The sequence below is a fragment of the Elaeis guineensis genome, chromosome 10 (assembly GCF_000442705.2).
Source record: "Elaeis guineensis isolate ETL-2024a chromosome 10, EG11, whole genome shotgun sequence".
NCBI classification, from domain to species: domain Eukaryota; kingdom Viridiplantae; phylum Streptophyta; class Magnoliopsida; order Arecales; family Arecaceae; genus Elaeis; species Elaeis guineensis.
This window is the reverse complement of record NC_026002.2, coordinates 81,310,733-81,334,773: the sequence shown is the minus strand read 5'-3', so window position 1 is coordinate 81,334,773 and position 24,041 is coordinate 81,310,733. Positions and strand designations below refer to the sequence as shown.

Genomic DNA, 24,041 nt, shown 5'->3' with positions numbered 1-24,041 from the left:
AGAAAAGGACCTCATGTATAACTTGTTTTCGTAGAGAACATAACAGAAAATCTGATTTTTAAGTCTTCCCACTTCCTTCAGATCCATCGATAGCGAATTTGGCACATGGCGTGCTGGAAGATTATTCTATAATCTTATAGATCTCTAATATTCGTTAATTATTTTATTAATATTATATAGATAGATAGATATAGATATTGATAGATTATAATTTATAATTTTAAAAATTATTATATATAATTATTATTTTTTAAAATTAATAAATTATTCACCCATCATCCGATCCAAACCGAGCAGACGTGCTGTTTGAGCACGTGTGCCCGACCGAAGCTAAAATCCAACCCTGGTGCTAGAATTTCAGTAAATAGACCGGAGCCATGGTCGAGCCGACCGAGCCATGGTCTAACTGTTCGGGCAAAGTCTAGTGATTTCCTTTCGAGGGGAGGGAGAGCCTCTTTTTGTCAAGAAACCTTTCCAGTTTCCACTTCTGAAAAAAAGATGCCGCCAAGATAGGGCAAGGTTCAATAAGGGTCGACGGAGCGAAGAAGCTCCCTCGTCTCCGTCTCCAATGGATCGGATCACGGCGGCCAACGAGGTCGCCTTCAGAATTGGGTTCTCTGGTCACAGCGGACACCTCAGACTCGAACCTCTCCCACCCGTCGAGAGCTCCAACCCCCTGCGATCTCTCCCCGACTTCATCCTCGTAAATTTTCTTTCCTCTCTTCCACACCCCCCGCCGCAATATATTCGCAAACCTTGTACCAATTTCTTCTCTTATTCATCCATTAAAACACTCTCCGAAACGCTTCTTTTTGTTTAGCTTCTTTTCTTCTCTCTCTTCTCTTTTCATTTGGAAAAACAGTGGTGAACTACCGGATTGGTCAAGAAACAAATTTCAGCTCTAACAAAAGAAACAAAAAAAGGTTTTCCTTGCAATTCTCGAATTGCGTACTTGTTGTTTCATTTATCGAACTTTGTTTTTTCTTTTGGTTGCAGCCGCCAGCATTCCCGGCAGAAACATCAGAAAGTTTGAAAGATATTCTAGAAGAGAAGTACCTTCTGCCGGAATTGGATCCACATGAGTTCTCGGTGGAAAATTCCGGAAGGCAATGGGTATTCGATTGGTTTGATAGCGCGAAGGTTCACCTGGAGCCTTCGGCTCCTCGTTCTGTTGTAGCGCCCTCGTGGGAATTGCCCTTTAGGCGGTCCAAGAAAACAGGCTCTACGGGGTTATGGGATCCGAGCTCAGTGCAGGTATGTAGTCATGCTAATAATCTCCATGTTTTTCTTTCGTTTAAAGTTGGAAATTCTTTTTAGGTGAGACATGGTATAATGCTATGTCTAACATTTTTCTATTTTTGAATAACATCAATTTTTATGACATTGTAGAGCCAACGTATAAATAATATTAACTTCAGTTTAACTAATGTGGTATTTGAGCCTATAATCCATTTGTTGCCTGATTGATTATAAAACTATGTTGCTCGTGTGGTTTGCAGCTGCGATCTTTGTTAGATCATCTGAACTTTTCTTTCCTTGATGGGAAATGACATGCCTGCTTGATTTTACCACATTCACTGAATTTAATGGAGATTATGTTTTCCATTCCAGATAGATGTGACAGAGCTGATTGGAGGACCCCAGGATTCCGGAACCTTGGGACGCATGCCTGGACCAGCAAAGGATTTTGTCAGAGGCAGTATGAACAATCGCCCGTTCCGCCCGGGAGGTCTTGATGATTCTCAGGCATTGGAGAGGGCCCTTCCCGAGGGTGCTTGCAATGGTGAATGGGTACGTGAAGTTATCAATGGTGGTGTGGCTCAAGCTGTTCCTCCTAGTTTCAAAAAAGGGTTGGAATTAGGTTGTCTTAAGGTAAACTAAACAAGTTAATTCAGTTATGCCCTGATCTTTATTTCTAGTTACTTGCAACTGACATAATAATTTCTTTACTTTCTTAAAGGAATTTCCTTACCATTGGAAATATACCAATGAGCAATTATCTGCAGCCCAGATTGCAACAGAGGAAAACCTGGTTAGTTGATTCTTGACAAACTAAAAAATATTAAATAATATAACATCATCTGATTTTTGATCAACTGATATTTTTATCTTTATAAGATTCCTCATGAGTCATGGTCATGGTTTCAGCAAGCATCTGTGTGTAACGGCTTTCAAATTTTTAATGGACTATTATAATGGATCACCATGAAGTGAAAAGTTCCAAGAGAATATGTCTGACTTAACATGTTGCCCTCTTAAAAGTTATAATAGCCTATAGAAGTTATGCAGCAATGCTGTGTAAATTGTGTTCAGGATAAGATTTTTATAGATATATTATGTGATACTAATAAAAGCATTATTATTGAAATATCAAAGAATGAAAATGTTGTGTAACATTATGGTAGAAAAGAAAACTAAATTTAATAAAAGAATTATTATATTGAGGCAGGATGAAGATTGCACAATAAACATTGTGGAGACAGGCTGAACCATTATAACAGCTATAAAGACCATTATATTGCCATTTTTTTTGAATCCATATTTCTATGGTCATGCCAGAGTTTGGATGCTGTCTTTAGCTCTTACTGCTAATGAATATCTTTTCCTGCAGAATAGATACTCGGTGCAATTTGATGATTTATTCAAGAAAGCTTGGGAAGAAAATGTTATTGAAGAATCAAGAAGTGATGGTGAGTCTTGGCTATTGAACAACAGTAAAATGTTTTTTTTCCCCATGTAAATTTAAATAAAACTCCTCCTATTGTTATCTATTTGGGAATATGAATGCTGTTTTGAATGGAACTACCTTTTTGGGGTTGTCATACATAACATGCTTGAGATTTAGACTTTCGTGTAGGTTTTGACCATTGTGATGTTTTGTCTTTTAATGTTGGTTGATATGGGTGGGGCCCAGCGATTTGAAAATCAAGAAAAGTAGAAACCGCTAAGGGTCTGTTTGGGTATATAGACAAGAAGTGCTAAAGGATTTAAAAAAATATGGGAATAGAATGATGCAACAAGGGGATCCCATGGAAAATTTTATTGCGTTGTTCTCTATTATTTGCTAGAAGTAAGAGATATAATATTTTTTTCTCAACATTAAGGGAAGAGGAAGAGACATGTCCATTCTGTTTTGGGCCTCAAGAGTCAAGACTTTGAGCATGACCACATTTTTTCCCTCATTCCTCTCACCATTGTCGGGCCATTGGCAGCCGTGCTTGTTTGCCCTTCCTCTCTAGTTTCTGTTTCCCCTTTGGATTTGTTTCCCTCCCTCCACTCTCTCTCAATCATGATACCTGTTCGGGGGATATTTCCTTCTTGGGTCGAAGACATGGGTAAGTGGCTAGGTATGGGCCGACAGACACGGTAGTATGATGATCTTTAACCCCTGAACCCTTCTGAGCGGAATTCTTAGGATCGGCCATTCCTAACTTCAGCATTAGGTTTACTTCTGTCTCCATAATGACTGACCTTTAACTCCTAGACGACTGCAGATGACAGGATACTTGGACGTGCTGAGTTCTGACTTTGGCTGTAAGCGTACATCGATCCTTATCTCGTTGGATGAGATCCAACTCGGTCGTTTCTTCTCCTCAGCACCTGCTTCCATCAAATTAGATTGAACTCTCAATTAAGGAGACATGGTGGATCTCACCCGTGCCTTAATTTAAAATTCAAAATCGTCCACGACTTCCAGTTGGTTCCAGAATGGAAAGGTAGGTGCCGTAACCATCCCATCAATTTCGATCAGAAGTCTCGCCATGTTGCGCCTGAATCGATCTCATGATTTCTCTTGATGGTTACATGATTTCGACCTACAAAAGGATCTACAGGAGACCTCTCAAGGTACGCAACCATAATCTTTTCTACACTTTTATTCTGTTTTATTGTTATCTGACTTGAGCGTCAGAGAATCCCCATTGGAGTCAACTCCGGTCAGGACTTACAGGTTTTCCTTCTGGAAAGACACGCCATCACTCCAGCATTATCTGACCATGGTTCAGATTTTAGGACAACAGATTGGCGTTAGAGGAAGGGTCCTGACTCAATTGTGAGAGGGAGCACCAAACACAAGTTATGGCACCGCGAAGAGCGTCCATCCGGAGATCTGGTACTACTGTCGCCTCCCAGCTAGTGGAGAATGCAGCAGGCCAGCAAGTTCAGGCGCAGCTGCAGCCGAAAGTTCAGCAACCACCTCCTCCATAGATGGTGACTGTTAGCACAGAACAGTTTTATTTACTGTACGCTGTACCCCCGGTAGCGACACCTGCAGTGGCGGCTACGGTTGCACCCCCACCGACCAGCGCAGTACCGATGGTGGATCCACCTTCAGTAATTCTCCTACAATAGTCTGCAGCAGCACCGCAGGCGAGACCTTCGCTCCCTCGAAGTCCTGAGCGAGGGAGACGAACTCATTACAGTCGACCTCGGAGTCTAGAACCTAGAAGATGACAATCGTCGAGTCCTCATTCTAGGCAAGACTCAACGCTTAGTCGATGATCTCCCCCGCAGTGTTCTGAAAATTATACTGCCAGGGATGTAGATATTGACCGAAAACTTGGAAAGATGAATGAGTGGATTGAGGTGATCCATCATCGGGCATCGGCATGTGATGATGGGTATAGTACTAATCCGTCGTTCAGTGATCGAATAATGCAAGAGCCACTCCTAATGAACTTCAAGATACCGCAGTTTGAGAGCTACCATGGGATCACCGATCCTGTGGACCACTTGGAGAGTTTTAAGTCCCTGATGCTCATTCATAGGACAACCGATGTCGTCCTCTGCCGTACCTTCCCATCCACCTTGAAGGGCATAGTCTGTTATTGGTACACCAGCCTGAAGCTCCGGATGATTCATTCTTTCGATCAAATGAGCCGATTATTCGTTGGCCATTTTATGAGCAGTAGGAGACAGCAGAAGGGATCGGACTCCCTGATGAATGTGAAGTAGAGAGAAGGGGAGTCCATTAGATCTTATCTCGATCATTTTAATGTGATCGTGCTAGAAGTCCGCAACCTAGATCAATCGATTGCGATGGCCGTCTTGAAGGGCGGATTGTTGAAGAATGGTCTTCACTATTCTCTGAAGAAGATCTATCCCCGAGAATTCGCCGACATGCTGGCCCGAGTGGAGAAATACGTTAGAGCAAAGGAGGCGTTTGAAGGCGAGCCCCTGGTGATTTCAACTGAAGATAAGAGGGAAGAAAGGCCAGAGTCTCCACCAAGGAGCCAGCAGCACCCCCGCTCTCCTCCCAGGCATCGAAGAGCCCGAACGCTCCCACGAAACTCTCGACGGAGGGACAACCCTCAAAGGGATCGACATGTGCCTCCACCTGGAAGATTCACCAATTACACCCCTCTGAATGCCGTCCGAGTTCAAGTACTTATGGAGATCAGGGATCAGATTCCAAGAGCGGCGAAGTTGCAGTCTACCCCCGATCTGCAGAATCTCAATAAATGTTGCCTTTATCACCGCGATCATGGCCACGACATCGAAGACTACATCCAGCTTTGGGATGAAATAGAAGAACTTATCCGGCATGATCGTTTGGACCGGTTCATTCGGCGTCGCAGGATCAGCAAGAGGAACAAGGAAGATTGCCAGCCCTGCCGGAACCGCGACAGAGGGAGCCTTCTAGAGATTGGCCTCTTGCAGGAGTAATCAATATAAAAATTGGAGGACCTCATGGAAGGATGAAGCGGTCGAATCATCTTAGAGGCCGAAGATTGAAGAGTCCCTTGCCTTCACCGAGGATGATACCCAAGGGGTTCAGTTCTCTTATAATGACGTGATGGTTGTAACTCTTAATATAAAAAATTATGATGTACGTCGCATCTTAATTGATAATGAAAGTTCTGTCGATGTTTTATTTTATGATGCTTTCTCTCAAATGGACATACCACCAGAACGAATAGAATGGATGGATACCCCTCTTGTGGGGTTTATTGGAGATGTTGTATCAATCGAGGGAATAATAACTCCCATGGTAGCTGGGCGATATCTTCGATGATCTAGAATCCAGATGGACTTCGTAGTAGTCTGAGCACCTTTAGCCTACAATACAATCCTTGGACGTTTGGGACTCAATGCACTGCAAGCCGTCGTGTCCATCTACCATCTGAAAATGAAGTTTCCGACGAAGTCCGAAGTGGGTGAAGTGCATGAAGATCAGGCCCTGACGCGACAGTGTTACAACATTGCACTTCGTGGATCGGGACTATCCGAAGCCTACCTAGTTGACGGGCTCGACACACGAGATGAGTTGTCTGAAGAAAGAGGAAAGCTGATGGAGGATTTGGAGACGATCCCACTCGGAGATGGCAACAAGGAGCATACCATCCAGATTGGATCAAATCTCGACCAGGTAACCAGAGAAAGACTAATTTCCTTTTTGTAGGCCCACGCTGATGTATTCGCTTGGACATCGGTCGATATGCTTGGTATTGATCTGGAGGTAATGATACATCGGCTAGTCGTCAATCCAAGTTACAAGCCTGCTAACCAGAAGAAGAGGAGCTTCGTACTTGAGCGGCAAAAGGTGATAGCCGAAGAAGTGGATAAACTGTTGGATGCAGGCTTTGTTTGGGAAGCTAACTATCCCAGCTAGATCGTCAATGTGATCCTCGTGAAAAAGGTGAATGGCAAGTGGAGAGTCTGCATCGACTTTACAGATCTAAATAAAGCATGTCCAAAAGATAGTTATCTCTTGCCCTCAATTGACTAGCTGGTGGATGCAACTTCAGGCCATGACCTCCTCACTTTTATGAATGTCTTTTTCGGGTGTAATCAAATCCGAATGGCTCCTGAAGATAAGGAAAAAATGATTTTTATCACTGACCGGGATCTTTTTTGTTACAGAGTGATGTCTTTTGATTTGAAAAATACAAGTACGACCTATCAGTGCCTAGCAAACAAGATCTTCAAAGACGAAATTAATCAAAATATGGAGGTTTATGTGGACGACAAGCTTGTCAAAAGAAGACCTCTCGGGTTTGCATTGAGGACCTTGAAGAGAGTTTTGCAATATTGAGAAAGTACAGAATGAAGCTAAATCCTACAAAATGTGCCTTTAGACTGACATCAGACAAATTCTTGGGCTTCATGGTGTCCGGATAGAGGATAGAAGTAAATCTAGAGAAGATCCGGACTATATTAGAAATGAATCCACTAAGAAATATAACGGAAATTCAGCGCCTCACCGATCGAGTGGCGGCCCTGAATAGATTTGTCTTGAGATCGATTGAATGCTGCCTTCCATTCTTCCAAACTTTAAAACAGTTGAAGAATTTTCAATGGATCAGTGAGTGCCAGCAAGCCTTTGAAGAGTTAAAGCAGTATTTGAGCTCAGTGCCACTCCATAGTAAGCCAAACATCGGCGAGGAGCTTTATTTGTACCTGATGGTGTCTCTAGTGGCAATAAGCGCGGTGCTGGTCCATGAGCAGGATAATGAGAGGCCGATCTACTACATCAGTAGTCTTGCATGATGCAGAGACCAGATACGTGAAGTTGGAGAAGCTGATCTTTGTGCTCATTGTCACAATCAAAAGACTTCGGCCATATTTTTATGCACATCCAATTGTAGTGTTGATAGACCAGCCACTCAAAGCCGTTCTGCATCATCCCGACACTTCTGGGCAACCGATGAAATGGGCCATTGAGCTCGTAGAATTTGAAATTCAGTTCCGACCTCGGCCTTCCAGCAAGATTCAGATCCTGACGGACTTTATTATAGAATGGACCGTCCCAGATGATCCGAAGATGCCTGAACTCATTCAAGAAGATATAGTAGAAAAATCAGAGTCATCGGAATTGGGAAATTCATGGGTGATATATGTAGATGGTTCATTAAATGCCGCTGGATCAGGAGTTGGATTGCTACTGCTTGGACTTGAAGGATTCATTGCAGAATATGCCCTGAGGTTTAGCTTTCCAGCTACGAACAATAAAGCGGAGTATGAAGCACTTCTGGTGGGTCTGAGGATTGCCAAGGAACTTGGAGTGTTGAAATTGAAGATTTGCACGGATTCTCAATTGGTAGCAGGACAAGTGAAAGGAGACTTCGAAGTCTGGGAGGAAAATATGAGAAAATACCTATAGAAGGTGAAGGATTTGACATCAGAATTTCCTGACTTCGATATTCAACAAGTATTTTGGGCCAAAAATTCAAAGGCCGATCTGCTTTCAAAGTTGGCAACCCTTGTATCAGGTGACCTTCCATGACAATCATTCTTTGAAGTTCTGGAAAGGTCAAATATACAAGATTCGGCCCAAGTCCTCTAAGTTGATGATGAACCTTGCTGGATGGATCCTTTTATTCATTTTTTAAGGGATGGAGTGCTATCTGCAGATTCAAAAAAAGTCAGGAAGATCAAATTTCAAGCCTCGCGCTACATCTTCTATAATGGAAGACTCTACAAACGTTGCTTCTCTTTGCCACTCTTAAGATGTCTTCGTCCTTCCAAAACTGAATATGCTTTTCGGAAAGTGCACGAAGGAATATGCGGCAATCATTTGACTGGCAAATGTCTAGCATACAAACTACTTCGACAAGGGTATTACTGGTCCAAAATGTAGGATGAAGCAGGTGATTTCGTCAGACGATGCGATCGATATCAACGGAATGCTAACATTCAGCATCAGCTATCCGTGCCACTCACTCCGATTGCCGTCTCTTGACCGTTCGCTCAATGAGGAATGGACATCTTAGGTCCTTTTCTACTAGCATCAGGCCAAAAAAATTCTTGCTAGTGGCCATTGACTATTTTACCAAATGGGTGGAAGCTGAATCTCTTACCAAGATTATCGAAACCAAAGTGAGAGACTTTGTTTGGAAGTCTATTATTTGCAGGTTCGGTCTCCCTCAGGTGATTATTACAGACAACGGTCGTCAATTCACAGGTTTGAGATTTGCTGAGTTCAGTAAGACCACAGTATTTCCCAGCACTTTATCGTGGTGGGTCGTCCCCAAGCCAATGGGGAAGCTGAAGTCACCAACAGAACCATCCTGCAGGGGCTGAAACCTAGGATTGGCCAAGCAAAGGGAGCTTGGGTTGATGAGCTGTATAATATCCTATGGACCTATCAAACCATTCAAAAAACTCCGACAGGGGAAACTTCTTTCAACTTTTTCTTTGGAATCGAAGTTGTCATCTCTGTAGAGATCGGACTCCCCTCACACCGGTTGAAAATTACAATGACCCAAGCAATACAGAACGATTTCGTGCAAATTTGGATCTGCTTGAGAAAATTTGTGAGAAGGCAAGAGTGCGAATGGCGGCCTATCGATAGAAGGTAGCGCGGTACTACAATTTTTATATCTGAGGTAAAGAATTCAAAGCTGGAGATCTGGTCCTGCGGCGAGCCGAAGTCTCTCAACCCACGGAGCGTAGAAAACCAAGTCTCAACTGGGAAGGCCCTTATCAAGTGGACGAAGTAATCTGACCAAAAACTTATCGCCTCAAGCAATTGAACGGGACACTTCTGCCTCAGCCATGGAACTCTAAAAATTTACGAATGTACCACCGGTGATGTTATTACTCACCTAATGAATATGATATTCTTCTTAAAAACATTGTCATTTTTAGATATTATTTTGATGAGATGAGTTCCCTTTGAGGATTAACCGGCTAACATGCTACGAAGGCAATTAACAAAAAAGAAGAATGCCCCGAAGAAATGAAAAGCACAAAAAAGGTATGCATAAGAGTCCATTTTTTCATTCATGAAAACACTTACAAAAAAAAAAAAGTAAAGAGAAAGACAAAAGCTGAAACACAAAAAAAAGGAAAAGAACAGGGACTCCTTCAGAACCACGATTCTTTGGTCACATCAAGACCAAGATCCAGGATAAGGAAGATTCAGTGCTCGTCCGAAGAAAATGCCCCAACCTCATCGATATTCTTGGGGCGAAGGCGGTGCAGGTCCAATTGCAGCATCAGGTGCTTGATGCGAGCCTTGCAGTTCTCAAAGTTCTACACGAACCCGATCGTGGAGGCATCGAGAAGCTCCCCCTTGAAGGCCTATGAGGCCTTGAACTCCGTGATGCAGCGAAGGTGGGCTTTTGTGAAGGCTTCCTCAATGGTTCCTGGGTGGAGCGTTCCACCGGTGGAAGAGCCCTCACCAAGAGTCCTCGAAGGAGGTGTGTTGGGTGTTGCTTTCGTCCTCTTGGCAGAGCCCTTCCCTTGAAGGAACTCTGCCTTCTTTTTTGCAGCTTGTTCTGTCAGAGAGTGGGCTCCATGGTCACAAAGAGACGAGAAGAAAGAACGAGAAGATGGAAGGAGTTTGGGGGTGCACCAGTGGTAAGAGAGAGTAATTTATAGAAAATCTAAGTGTAAGTGTGCCCACGCGAGGACCAATCCAGCTCCACCACATGTTACGTTTCGAAACACCAACCATCACCGCCATTTACTGCATCCTCTTCTTATCAAAGCAGAGTCAACGGAGTGCCTCGAAAGCCATTCTGATTCGCCGTGTGGCAAATGAAAATTGGTCTGAAGGAAACCGTCGGATTTCCCTTGGAAAATTTCGCTGGCCATTATGGCAAGCGGAGTCCCAAGATACGTCTTGAGTAGACGTTTAGACTCTTGGAGGATGGATCTATGGACCAACGACAACTGATTGAGGCCTTTGAACTATCTCAAAGTGTTGATCACGACGATCCTCCTCCCAACAGATAGCAGGAACCTCTGCTACTAAGAAGTAGGAGCTAACCTTTAAGGACTTCTGAAGGTCGAACTCACTCTTCAGCGGGTCAGCGCTTATGAAGACCTTAGTAACCAGGAGAAATCGGGGTTAACCTATAAGGACCCTCAAAAGGTCGAACTCGTCCTTCAACGGGCTAATGTTTGTAAAAGCCTTGTCAGTTCGAGAAGTGGGGGCTGACCTATAAGGATCCCTAAAGGTTATGCTTGCTTTTCAGTAAAGCCAGCGCCTATGAAGACCCCGACTGGTCAAGAAGCGAAGGTCAATCTAAAAAGACCTTCGGAAGGCTAACCTAAGAGGACCCTTAAGCCATTAACTTCAGCAAGGCACAAAGCCGAACCTAAAGAAATGATTGCTTTACGAATATCGTGGCGAGTTGTCCAAATGTGGAAACCATTCATCCTAACCATAAGTCCAATTTGTGAGATAGCGGATCTGCGCAATGCTGAAGCTTCGAATCTTATTCTTTATCAGTGAATTTCTTACGATAATTACGAGATAGATGACTACAAAAAGAAAAAAGAAAAATCAATCCTTGGCAGGTGGAGCTTCAGTGCTCGGTATTCCCCCTAGGTCTGAAGCAGGAAGATGAGAGTCAACTTTCAGAAAAAGCCTCCTAATTAGGCTTCAACATTCTTCAAAGTCGAGATCCATCGTCTGAGCTGATACATCGTCAATTGCGATGGTTGTATCATGCAGTGTCAAAGTAAGCCGATCCTTCAATAATTTGACGGTTGCTCTAGCATGCTCAGTCACAATCGTTCTTTCCATAAGCTGGATTCGGAGTTCGATTAGCGCAGATCTGTCCTTATAAAGAGCTTCGAAGAGGTCAACTATCATTCTCCTGGTCGTGACAAGTTCGCCCCGAACGTCGCTAACTGCTGACTTCTTTGCGTCTAATGAACGATAATGATCCCTTATCTTGCCTCTAGCCAAATAGAGTTCTTCTTTGAGCTTATCAATTTCTTGCTTCGTTTTATCACCGATCTTACATGAAGCAAGATGACATTTCAATCTCATAATCTCATTTTGGGCTTCTTGCAGTTGCTCTTTGAGAAGGGTTTTTTCTGCATCCATTTTTCAACTAGCATTCTCGACGGACTTTGTGATCTCATCACGCTCCGTGGCCAACTTACATTTTTTGGAGAAGTATTTTCTGTTCGTCACCTCTAGATGCTTTTGCAGGCTCCTCTTCTCTATTGCCGTCCCTCCGATATTCATTTCTAGTTTCTGAAGTTTTGCCTTGACTTCGGTGGCATCTTGCTGAGCCTGACATAAGTCTTTTTCGAGAGTTTCAATTCGAATTCTCAGAGACAAGGCTGTCGGAAGACGTTTAATCCAGTATTGGGTGAACATGCGGTCGCAACAGTCACATCGGATCAACTGAGAAGAGCATCACACACAGGTAAGTCTAAAAATACGGGTATAACCCATCCTTTCATTAATTTCAAAAGTTAACTTTTACATTGACCAACAAAAGGAAAAAGAAAAAGGAATACAGGTTTAGTTGTGCCTGACCTCAACATGAGGATCGACTGATGGTGGACTAGATGTAACCACGGCCGATTGCTCCAATGCTTGTGAAGGCAGGACGACATCGGTGGAAACGGGTGTAAGGACAATCTTTGGAGGTGCGGTAGTTTTGGAGGATCCTCTGGTCACCTCGACAACCGAAGTCTTTTTGGCGACATCTTCTTCCTCCTCGCCTAGGTGTCACAGGAAGCTCCAATTCATATCTGGATAGCGCTCCATCACCTTCTTATAGCAAATATCCAGGTTGGTGTTAAAGGCATCTTGACTGAAGGCGCACTTCTCATCCGAATATTCAGTAGATGCGCAGAAGGCTTTCACAGCTGTGCATCCCGCTTCAGCAACTTGTTTCTGGGTCTTCCTCTCAACATCGATGGCCTTGGCTTGCACTTCCAATCTCTCTTTTTTCTTCGAAGCCAACACAGCTTCAATTTTTTTTAACTTGTCCTTCAACTGGACAACCTTAACTTCTGCCACTTCCGTCCTAGATTTGGCTTTGGCCTCTGCAGCTTTGGTTAACTTGCATTTTTTGCCTGCTTTGGCCAGTTTCTTTGTGACGTCATTCATCTTATTAATAATGGTCGTCGCATAATGCCCTGCCTATGTTCACAAGACAAGGAGTAAGTAAAAAAAAAAAAAGAGAGGGAAAAAGAAGAAATAGAAGCAAACTCACCTTCATTAAAGCGGAGATTATCTGTCTTTGCTGCTTCGTACTACTTTCTCTTTCGGCCTCCTCAGACCAGCATCAAAGAGCATATTCTTAAAAGCACGGTGGGAAGTCTTCCAACAGTCGAAAGCCCCTTTGACGGTTGACGGGCCCGAACCCTGTTCCTGATGCATCGGTCCTTCAACAGAATCTAACTCCGTCAATACAGAGCCAAGTTGGGGAGCAGAGAGGATGGCAGATTTCGAAAGTTGGCTTCGGGGGGGAGAACCGAAATAACTCCCTCTTGAGTTAAAGGTGAAGGAACTGCCTCCTCATCACCTTTATCTGAAGCTTTGGGTTTCTTCTGAACACCGACAAATGAAGGTGTCGTCCTTTTCGACGATCCCCTTCGCAACTTCTTCACCTCCTCGGGCTTCATCGCTGCTGTAAAAAGGTTCAACCAAGGTTTGCTGACTGGTACCGTCGGCCATTTCGACTGGCCGGCGGTACGGTTCGGTATGGTTTCATACCGTACCGAACTGACGATCCGAACCGGAAGAAAAAAGAGAGAAATTGAGAGAAATAGAGAGAGAGAAAGAGGAAGAAAAAAAAAAGAGGGAGGGAAAGGAGCCGGCGGGGCCGCCGGACGGCCTCTGACTGGCCGCCGTGGCCGTCGGAGGGCGCCGTCCACGCGCGCGGTGCCGCACGAATTTTTTTAAAAACATGGTTTTAAATGAAGGCGGCAAATGATTTGCCGGCTTCACGATTTTTGTTTTTTTTTTTTTTTAAATTCTTAAGTCAGCAATCCAGTTGCCAACTTCATAAGTTTAAAACAAAAAAAAAGAAAAAATCGAAACAGACGTCGTCTGTTTCAAAAAAGAAGAAGGGGGCGGAGCCGCGGAGGGGCTCCGCCCGCTCGACCACCCTCAGGCCGTCGGTGTCGGCTCGCCGGCCATTGGGAGCCTCGCAACGGAGGTACCGTCTGTTTGGTAAGTTTCCCGCCCCCCTCCGAGCGCTCTCTCTCTTTTTTGCTCTCTTGAAAGTCCTATTGGACGATACGGGGCTCGGAAGTCCTCCGACGACCGCAGCCGGCCACCGTCGGCCTCCGACGGCTCCCACCTCCCTCCCTTCCCTTCCCTCTCTCTCTCTTTCTCACTTTCCGTTCTTTATTCTTCGGTATCGTCGGTGTATCGATTTTACCGATCGAATCGTGCCGGTTCTCCGTCGGTCCGGTACGAGATGGGATGTACCGACCGGTTCGGCACGGTATGGCAAACCTTAGGTTCAACATCAATGAAAGGCAACAAAAAGAGGCATCGAGAGGAGGAATGGAGATCTCCTCACCTCTGGGATCGGTCGGACTGACACCAGCATTAAAGAGAGATTGCTCCGATAGCAATTTTTGTAGTGGGGTGTTGGTGCAGAAATCCGCCTGCGCCGGAGAAGCTGGAGTTGAGGAAGCCGTGGTTGCCGCCGGGATCTGCAAGGGAAGTCTAAACCGGAGGTGGGGTTGCTCCGGCAAGACCCTCCGACGCTCAAGTCAGTTCTCTGCCTCAACAAGAATGGAGTGCTCGAACGGAGAGTTTAGCAGAGTTTTGAGATAAGGCAAAAGGGCTTAAAGAATAACGTATCTGAGTCCCCCTTTTATAGGCGGGGGAGGCAACGGACTGATGGCGACGTTTGTAACCGCCTGGTAGTGGGCCGCCCATGGTCAGGGGAATTGATTGCGAAAGATAATGGAGCAGACACGTGGCCATCATCATGGCCCGCCACATAGGGCCTGTTGCAGGTAGTGGAGTGGCGTCCGTTACTGCTAGTTGTCAGCGAGTAGTGGGATTGTGCAGCACCTGCCGCAGGGAGCGGAGCAGCATCATAGCTGTTGACACAGCCTGTCAGAGGGTAGTGGGGTCGTGCAGCACCTGTCGCAGGGAGAGGTGGAGCCGCGTGGAATCCGCTACAGGAAGTGGAACAGGATCATGGCCGTTATTGTTATCTGCCAAAGGACACGGATCTGTTGATCATGGCTCGGCAGTAGTCGGAGTTCGGCCTGTGTAGGAGTCCGGGAGGAGTCCCCCTTTCGGACGAGGTCGTGGGTGGAGTCCGGCTCCAGCAGCTGATATTGAGGTCGGAGACTAAGGACGGAGCTTGGCTCCCATAGGGATCCGGACGGAGCCACCCTGCTGTCGATGGTAGAGCCCGGCTCCCGTAGGAGTCCGGGCGGAGCCGTTCTGCTGTTGATGGAGGAGCCCGGCTCCCGTAGGGGTCCGGGCGGAGCCGTTCTGCTGTTGATGGAGGAGCCCGGCTCCCGTAGGAGTCCGGGCGGAGCCGTTCTGCTGTTGATGGAGGAGCCCGGCTCCCGTAGGAGTCCGGGCGGAGCCGTTCTGCTGTTGATGGAGGAGCCCGGCTCCAGTAGGAGTCCAGGCGGAGCCGTTCTGCTGTTGATGGAGGAGCCCGGCTCCCGTAGGAGTCCGGACGGAGCCATTCTGCTGTTGAAGGAGGAGCCCGGCTCCCGTAGGAGTCCGGGCGGAGCCGTTCTGCTGTTGATGGAGGAGCCCGGCTCCCGTAGGAGTCCGGGCGGAGCCATTCTGCTGTTGAAGGAGGAGCCCGGCTCTCGTAGGAGTCCGGGCGGAGCCGTTCTGCTGTTGATGGAGGAGTCCGGCTCCCGTAGGAGTCCGGGCGGAGCCGTTCTGCTGTTGATGGAGGAGCCCGGCTCCCGTAGGAGTCCGGGCGGAGCCGTTCTGCTGTCGATTTCGGCTGCGGGTAATTTATACCCAACACCAGTCCCCCTACTTCCGAGTTTGAATTTCAAGCGAAGGAAGTATGCAGAGAGAGATGTGCGCAGCCGGAATCGTCCCTTCGAATCCTGCGCACTGCCGCCCCTATTTAATGCGCGCACGTCAGAGTCCGTTTTTCGGTGAAGGTGACTTGAAAAGTCTTTTCGGAACCCCCGCTGAAACGCGATCCCAAGCGTCGCTTTGCGGGAATTTGTGAGCGGTCAACCCTCGATGGCGGTGAAGGGGATAAGCGCGCCACGCGGCACACCTTAGTTGGCCCAGGTATACCTGCCGCCATAACTGCGCCAGGATCCATCGGCTATTTAAACCCCTCGGCCCCTTCGTAGCTTCATTCTGGCGTTGTTCTTTCATCTGAGAGCCCTGCTTCTCTCGCCCCAGTCCCTGTTTCCTTCCCTTAAACCATGTCATCTACTCGGGAGGCTGTCTTCGAGGGAATTCTTTGGGTTTGGAGGAAGGAGAGAAGGAGAATGGCGGCCGGTGAGAATCTCCGTCGCTCTAGAGGGAGCCCAAGGAAGAATTCCTTCAACAACAGGGGTTTAATAACGGGGGCTGTCGGGGAAGCTATTCTGCCCGCGAATCTCGGGGCAGCAAGGCGGGGTGATACCGGTCAAGAGGGCAGAATAGACGTCACAAGCCATGACGGGATCCTTGACGCCGTCGGGGCCGAGAGACCAGAGGCGGTCGGCGTTGACGGTGGGGCAGTAGAACTTGTTGCGGGGGCGGTGGAAGTAACGCATGCCGACCTTGCCGGAGCGTCTCGGGTGGCGGCCGTCGTTGCCCCCTCCGCCTTCGGGGATCCACCCCACCCCTTTTCTGCCAAGGTTGGGACCTCGGGAACAGAATGAGGCGAGATGGGCTAGAGCTGTTACACGCACTGGAGAATGCGATTGAGAAGGATAGAGACGGAGTTCGTAGCTCGGAGCGGTCTCCGGTTCGTCCTGCCCGAACCGTGCCCGCGATACTTGCGATGACGTGTATCTTCTTTTTTCCTGACCCACCGGGTCCTGTAATGTGTACTTCTGTTAAATGAAAAAGTGATTTCAGTACCTTGTTTGCATCTTGTGTTAAATAGTTGTCTGCCGGACTTCTTCGTTTTCCTTTCGTTCTCTTTGTCTGTGTCACGTTGTTCCAAGGTCGTCGGCGATTTTTTCAGTTCACGTGGGGTCGTCATTTGCCGAGCTCCTTTTCGGCTTTTGTGCCGTTCGGGGATACCCACTTGTCAGGTTCGCCCGGATTCTTCTCCGCTGAAGTCGGGGCTAAGTTCGGCTCCCTTGATAGTCCGAATGGAGAAGCCCTCCGGGAGTTGGAGTAGCTCGATTCTCGTAAGAGCCGGGGCAAAGTTTTTCTGCAATCAAAGTCATAAGTAAAGTCCGGCTTCCGTAGAAGTCCGGGCGGAGTTGTTCTGTAGCTGTTGTTGGCGGTGGAGCCCGGCTCCCGTAGGAGTCCGGGCGAAGCCTTTGTTGCTGTCGATGGCGGGGCCCGGCTCCCGTTGGAGTCCGGGCGAAGCCTTCTTAGCGGCGGAACCCGGCTCCCGTAGGAGTCCGGGCGAAGTCTTTTTTGCGGCGGAACCCTCGCCCTGTTAGGGACAGGAGGAGAACCTCGCCCTAACTTGAGCAAAGTCGAAGGTCCGGTTCTTTTAGACCGAATGGGGGGAGAGGCCTTGCAACGCCCATATGTGCCCCCACAGTCCTGTTAGGGACAGGAGGAGAACCTCGCCCTAACTTGAGCAAAGTCGAAGGCCCGGTTCTTTTAGACCGGACGGGGGGAGAGGCCTTGCAACGCCCATATGTGCCCCCACAGCCCTGTTAGGGACAGGAGGAGAACCTCGCCCTAACTTGAGCAAAGTCGAAGGCCTGGTTCTTTTAGACCGGATGGGGGGAGAGGCCTTGCAACGCCCATATGTGCCTCCACAACCCTGTTAGGGATAGGAGGAGAACCTCGCCCTAACTTGAGCAAAGTCGAAGGCCCGGTTCTTTTAGACCGGATGGGGGGAGAGGCCTTGCAACGCCCATATGTGCCCCCGCAGCCCTGTCAGGAACAGGAGAAGAACCTCGCCCTAACTTGAGCAAAGTCGAAGGCCCGGTTCTTTTAGACCGGATGGGGGGAGAGGCCTTGCAACGCCCATATGTGCCCCCACAGCCCTGTTAGGGACAGGAGGAGAACCTCGCCCTAACTTGAGCAAAGTCGAAGGCCCGGTTCTTTTAGACCGGATGGGGGGAGAGGCCTTGCAACGCCCATATGTGCCCCCACAGCCCTGTTAGGGACAGGAGGAGAACCTCGCCCTAACTTAAGCAAAGTCGAAGGCCCGGTTCTTTTAGACCGGATGGGGGGAGAGGCCTTGCAACGCCCATATGTGCCCCCACAGCCCTGTTAGGGACAGGAGAACCTCGCCCTAACTTGAGCAAAGTCGAAGGCCCGGTTCTTTTAGACCGGATGGGGGGAGAGGCCTTGCAACGCCCATATGTGCCCCCACAGCCCTGTTAGGGACAGGAGGAGAACCTCGCCCTAACTTGAGCAAAGTCGAAGGCCCGGTTCTTTTAGACCGGATGGGGGGAGAGGCCTTGCAACGCCCATATGTGCCCCCGCAGCCCTGTTAGGGACAGGAGGAGAACCTCGCCCTAACTTGAGCAAAGTCGAAGGCCCGGTTCTTTTAGACTGGATGAGGGGAGAGGCCTTGCAACGCCCATATGTGCCCCCGCAGCCCTGTTAGGAACAGGAGAAGAACCTCGTCCTGACATGAGCAAAGACTTCGCCCGGACTCCTACGGGAGCCGGGTCCCTACGCCAAGAAAACTTCACCCGGACTCCTACGGGAGCCGGGTTCCGCCGCAAAAAAAACTTCACCCGGACTCCTATGGGAGCCGGGTTCCGCCGCAAAAAAAACTTCACCCGGACTCCTACGGGAGCCGGGTTCCGCCGCAAAAAAGACTTCGCCCGGACTCCTACGGGAGCCGAGTCCCTACGCCGAGAAAACTTCACCCGGACTCCTACGGGAGCCGGGTTCCGCCGCAAAAAAGACTTCGCCCGGACTCCTACGGAAGCCGGGTTCCGCCGCTAAGAAGGCTTCGCCCGGACTCCAACGGGAGCCGGGTCCCGCCATCGACAGCAACAAAGGCTTCGCCCGGACTCCTACGGGAGCCGGGCTCCACCGCCAACAACAGCTACAGAACAACTCCGTCCGGACTTCTACGGAAGCCGGACTTTACTTATGACTTTGATTGCAGAAAAACTTTGCCCCGGCTCTTACGAGAATCGAGCTACTCCAACTCCCGGAGGGCTTCTCCGTTCGGACTATCAAGGGAGCCGAACTTAGCCCCGACTTCAGCGGAGAAGAATCCGGGCGAACCTGACAAGTGGGTATCCCCGAACGGCACAAAAGCCGAAAAGGAGCTCGGCAAATGACGACCCCACGTGAACTGAAAAAGTCGCCGACGACCTTGGAACAACGTGACACAGACAAAGAGAACGAAAGGAAAACGAAGAAGTCCGGCAGACAACTATTTAACACAAGATGCAAACAAGGTACTGAAATCACTTTTTCATTTAACAGAAGTACACATTACAGGACCCGGTGGGTCAGGAAAAAAGAAGATACACGTCATCGCAAGTATCGCGGGCACGGTTCGGGCAGGACGAACCGGAGACCGCTCCGAGCTACGAACTCCGTCTCTATCCTTCTCAATCGCATTCTCCAGTGCGTGTAACAGCTCTCGCCCATCTCGCCTCATTCTGTTCCCGAGGTCCCAACCTTGGCAGAAAAGGGGTGGGGTGGATCCCCGGAGGCGGAGGGGGCAACGACGGCCGCCACCCGAGACGCTCCGGCAAGGTCGGCATGCGTTACTTCCACCGCCCCCGCAACAAGTTCTACTGCCCCACCGTCAACGCCGACCGCCTCTGGTCTCTCGGCCCCGACGGCGTCAAGGATCCCGTCATGGCTTGTGACGTCTATTCTGCCCTCTTGACCGGTATCACCCCGCCTTGCTGCCCCGAGATTCGCGGGCAGAATAGCTTCCCCGACAGCCCCCGTTATTAAACCCCTGTTGTTGAAGGAATTCTTCCTTGGGCTCCCTCTAGAGCGACGGAGATTCTCACCGGCCGCCATTCTCCTTCTCTCCTTCCTCCAAACCCAAAGAATTCCCTCGAAGACAGCCTCCCGAGTAGATGACATGGTTTAAGGGAAGGAAACAGGGACTGGGGCGAGAGAAGCAGGGCTCTCAGATGAAAGAACAACGCCAGAATGAAGCTACGAAGGGGCCGAGGGGTTTAAATAGCCGATGGATCCTGGCGCAGTTATGGCGGCAGGTATACCTGGGCCAACTAAGGTGTGCCGCGTGGCGCGCTTATCCCCTTCACCGCCATCGAGGGTTGACCGCTCACAAATTCCCGCAAAGCGACGCTTGGGATCGCGTTTCAGCGGGGGTTCCGAAAAGACTTTTCAAGTCACCTTCACCGAAAAACGGACTCTGACGTGCGCGCATTAAATAGGGGCGGCAGTGCGCAGGATTCGAAGGGACGATTCCGGCTGCGCACATCTCTCTCTGCATACTTCCTTCGCTTGAAATTCAAACTCGGAAGTAGGGGGACTGGTGTTGGGTATAAATTACCCGCAGCCGAAATCGACAGCAGAACGGCTCCGCCCGGACTCCTACGGGAGCCGGGCTCCTCCATCAACAGCAGAACGGCTCCGCCCGGACTCCTACGGGAGCCGGGCTCCTCCTTCAACAGCAGAATGGCTCCGCCCGGACTCCTACGGGAGCCGGGCTCCTCCATCAACAGCAGAACGGCTCCGCCCGGACTCCTACGGGAGCCGGGCTCCTCCTTCAACAGCAGAATGGCTCCGCCCGGACTCCTACGGGAGCCGGGCTCCTCCATCAACAGCAGAATGGCTCCGTCCGGACTCCTACGGGAGCCGGGCTCCTCCATTAATAGCAGAACGGCTCCGCCCGGACTCCTACGGGAGCCGGGCTCCTCCATGAACAGCAGAACGGCTCCGCCCGGACTCCTACGGGAGCCGGGCTCTGCCATCGACAGCAGGGTGGCTCCGTCCGGATCCCTATGGGAGCCAAGCTCCGTCCTTAGTCTCCGACCTCAATATCAGCTGCTGGAGCCGGACTCCACCCACGACCTCGTCCGAAAGGGGGACTCCTCCCGGACTCCTACACAGGCCGAACTCCGACTACTGCCGAGCCATGATCAACAGATCCGTGTCCTTTGGCAGATAACAATAACGGCCATGATCCTGTTCCACTTCCTGTAGCGGATTCCACGCGGCTCCACCTCCCCCTGCGACAGGTGCTGCACGACCCCACTACCCTCTGACAGGCTGTGTCAACAGCTATGATGCTGCTCCGCTCCCTGCGGCAGGTGCTGCACAATCCCACTACTCGCTGACAACTAGCAGTAACGGACGCCACTCCACTACCTGCAACAGGCCCTATGTGGCGGGCCATGATGATGGCCACGTGTCTGCTCCATTATCTTTCGCAATCAATTCCCCTGACCATGGGCGGCCCACTACCAGGCGGTTACAAACGTCGCCATCAGTCCGTTGCCTCCCCCGCCTATAAAAGGGGGACTCAGATACGTTATTCTTTAAGCCCTTTTGCCTTATCTCAAAACTCTGCTAAACTCTCCGTTCGAGCACTCCATTCTTGTTGAGGCAGAGAACTGACTTGAGCGTCGGAGGGTCTTGCCGGAGCAACCCCACCTCCGGTTTAGACTTCCCTTGCAGGTCCCGGCGGCGACCGCGGCTTCCTCAACTCCAGCTTCTCCGGCGCAGGCGGATTTCTGCACCAACATGGGGGAATCTTATATCCCTTCAAGGTTGCAGAGCGCTCTAAATTTTCATCTCCGAGCTTTGGGATCCAAAAGTTAGAATTCTTCGGCCGACCCCAGTGTGGACACGCCCAATCCTCTACAGAAGGATTGGAAACAAAAAAGAATCGAACATTCCAATTATGTATCGAAGATAGAGCCCCCTTTATCAAAGTGGGGACTCTCCTCGATGGGGAGATGTACCACCAATCTTCGATACGCCTCTTCACGGTATAAAGGGATCGAAAAAGGGATGGAGAGAGTTGGACCCCGGCTTTAGAGCTGAGAACCAAAAAATCGATGATAAAACGGAAGGAGTTTGGAATGACAGAACACAAAGGAAGATTGAAAAAATGAAAAATCTCGACAACAAAAGGGTAAATAGGAAGCCTAAGTCCCGCTTTAAAGGCTTATTCATACAAACTTATCCTATTAGGAGGAGGATTGCTTACTCTACCACTGGGATCAGGAGATTCTAATTCAAAGGTAGTTGGGATCCTATATCGAGTACGAATGTGATTCAAATCCTTTACTCCCAACTTAGACTCAATCTGGCCTGGGGCAAAAGATGTGGTGCCATGCTCCTCACCTCCACTCACAGGAATGCCCCTAGAAGAAGAAGTGATTCAGAGGAGCGATTTTCGCTCTGGCTTCTGGAATTCGCCACTGGAAATGCAAGAGAGATTGAACTAGAAAGATGAAAAAGAAGCAGAAAGGGGAGAGAAGGGAAACCGACCTGCTGTTACGCAATAAAAGGAAAGGAGATGACGATTCTTTAAAAGATGAAGATGACTGCCTAAAAGAAAATCATCGACGATCGGAAAACCCTTGAGGCATGAAAGAAAGTCGGAAGAGAAGGAAGGTATGAAACATTCAGAAAAAAATCAGAGACACCGCCTCTTTTTTTAAATATGAAAAATCGAAACCGTTCGAATACTGAATTTTGTTCGACTGTCCAATAGTCGACACATAGCATAATCCTTTGACAGCAGAGAGGCATCAATCGGCCAATTAATGATATGTGTGGGAAACGAGGTGCGTCGTTCCCTTGATTCTGTTAATTGCCCTTTAGTCATGATTGCAGTGTGAAATGGCTGTTCGATTCACCCAAGAAGCATATGCACCACTCTCGCGGAAAAGGACAATGTATCTTCGGCCAATCGGAACTTTAGTACTCCCTTCGTTCAAATTGAACTAGGGAGTAGGGGGCATGTGTTGGGGGGGATATTTTCTCTTTGGGCCGAAGACATGGGTAAGTAGCTAGGTATGGGCCGGTGGACACGGTAGTATGATGATCTTTGACCCCTGAACCCTTCTGAACGGAATTCTTAGGATTGGCTTTTCCTAACTTCGGCATTCGGTTTACTTCTGTCTCCATAATGACTGACCTTTAACTCCTAGATGACTGTAAAGGGCATGATACTTAGACGTGCTGAGTTTTGACTTTGGTCGTACGCATACACTGATCCTCATCTCGTTGGGTGAGATCCAACTCGGCCGTTTCTTCTCCTCAGCACCTGCTTCCATCAAATTAGACCAAACTCTCAATTAAGGAGATAGGGCCGATTCACTTGCGTCGTAATTCAAAATTCAAAACCATCCACGACTTCTAGTTGGCTCCGAAATGGAAAAGGCAGGCGCGGTAACCATCCTATCAAGGTTGGCGGAACCGGTACCGATGGCCGGATCGGCCGGCCGGCGGTACGGTACGGCACGCCTCTGTTCCATTCCGAACCGACGAAGGAAAACACGGACGAACCGAGGAAGAAAAAGAGAGAAAGAGAGAGAAATAGAGAGAGAGAGGGAGGGAGGAAGAAAAAGAGGGAGGAGAATCCGCCGGAGGGGCCGTCGGAGGGCAGCCGTGGCCGTCGGACGGTGGAAAGCGCTCCGCGGCTCCGCATAGGGAACAGGGGCGATCCGCCCCTGTTTCTCGGGGCTTTTTTTTAAAAAATCCTTTTGACGGCCACAGCTGCCCTCCAGCGGCCCTCCGGCGGATTTTCCTCTCTCTTTTTCTTCCTCCCTCCCTCTCTCTCTCTATTTCTCTCTCTATTTCTCTTTTTCTTCTCCGGCACCGGCATGTGCCGTTTTGCATGTCGGAACCATCTCGATTCTCCATCGGGACGGTTCGGCACGCCCCGTACCGGGCGGTTCAACCCGGTACGGCAATCCTTGCATCCTATCAATATCGATCAAAAGTCTTGTCACGTTGTGCCTGAATCGGCCCTATGATTTTTCTGGATGGTTACATGACTTCAACCTACAAAAGAATCTACAGGGGACCTCCCAAGGTACGCAACCATAATCTTTTCTACACTCTTCTTCTGTTTTTCTGTTATCTGATTTGAGCGTTGGAGGATCTCCGTCGGAGCCAATTCCGGTCAGGACTTACTTGCAGGTTTTCCTTCGGGAAAGATGCGCCATCACTCCAGCCTTATCCGACCACGGTCCAGATTTTAGCGGCAACAAAACCCTTAACACCTTCCATCACTTTATCAACTTGTACATCCCTGTAACCATCTACATCATGGATGCCTCTACACCCTAGGCAAAGA

At 48.9% G+C, this 24,041-nt stretch overlaps 1 protein-coding gene across 2 annotated transcripts in view; it reads left to right on the top strand.

Moving 5' to 3' along the window:
* Nucleotides 1-441: 441 nt before the first annotated feature.
* LOC105050554 (DExH-box ATP-dependent RNA helicase DExH11) overlaps nucleotides 442-24,041 on the top strand; it is a 52,629-nt gene continuing 29,029 nt past the window's right edge. For both annotated transcript variants that reach the window (XM_010930630.4, XM_010930628.4), the window contains exons 1-5: nucleotides 442-703; nucleotides 997-1,254; nucleotides 1,612-1,872; nucleotides 1,961-2,032; nucleotides 2,612-2,690. In XM_010930630.4, coding sequence (XP_010928932.1) covers nucleotides 569-703; nucleotides 997-1,254; nucleotides 1,612-1,872; nucleotides 1,961-2,032; nucleotides 2,612-2,690 — 805 coding nt within the window. In that variant the 5' untranslated portion in view covers nucleotides 442-568. The remainder of the gene's footprint in view (nucleotides 704-996; nucleotides 1,255-1,611; nucleotides 1,873-1,960; nucleotides 2,033-2,611; nucleotides 2,691-24,041) is intronic.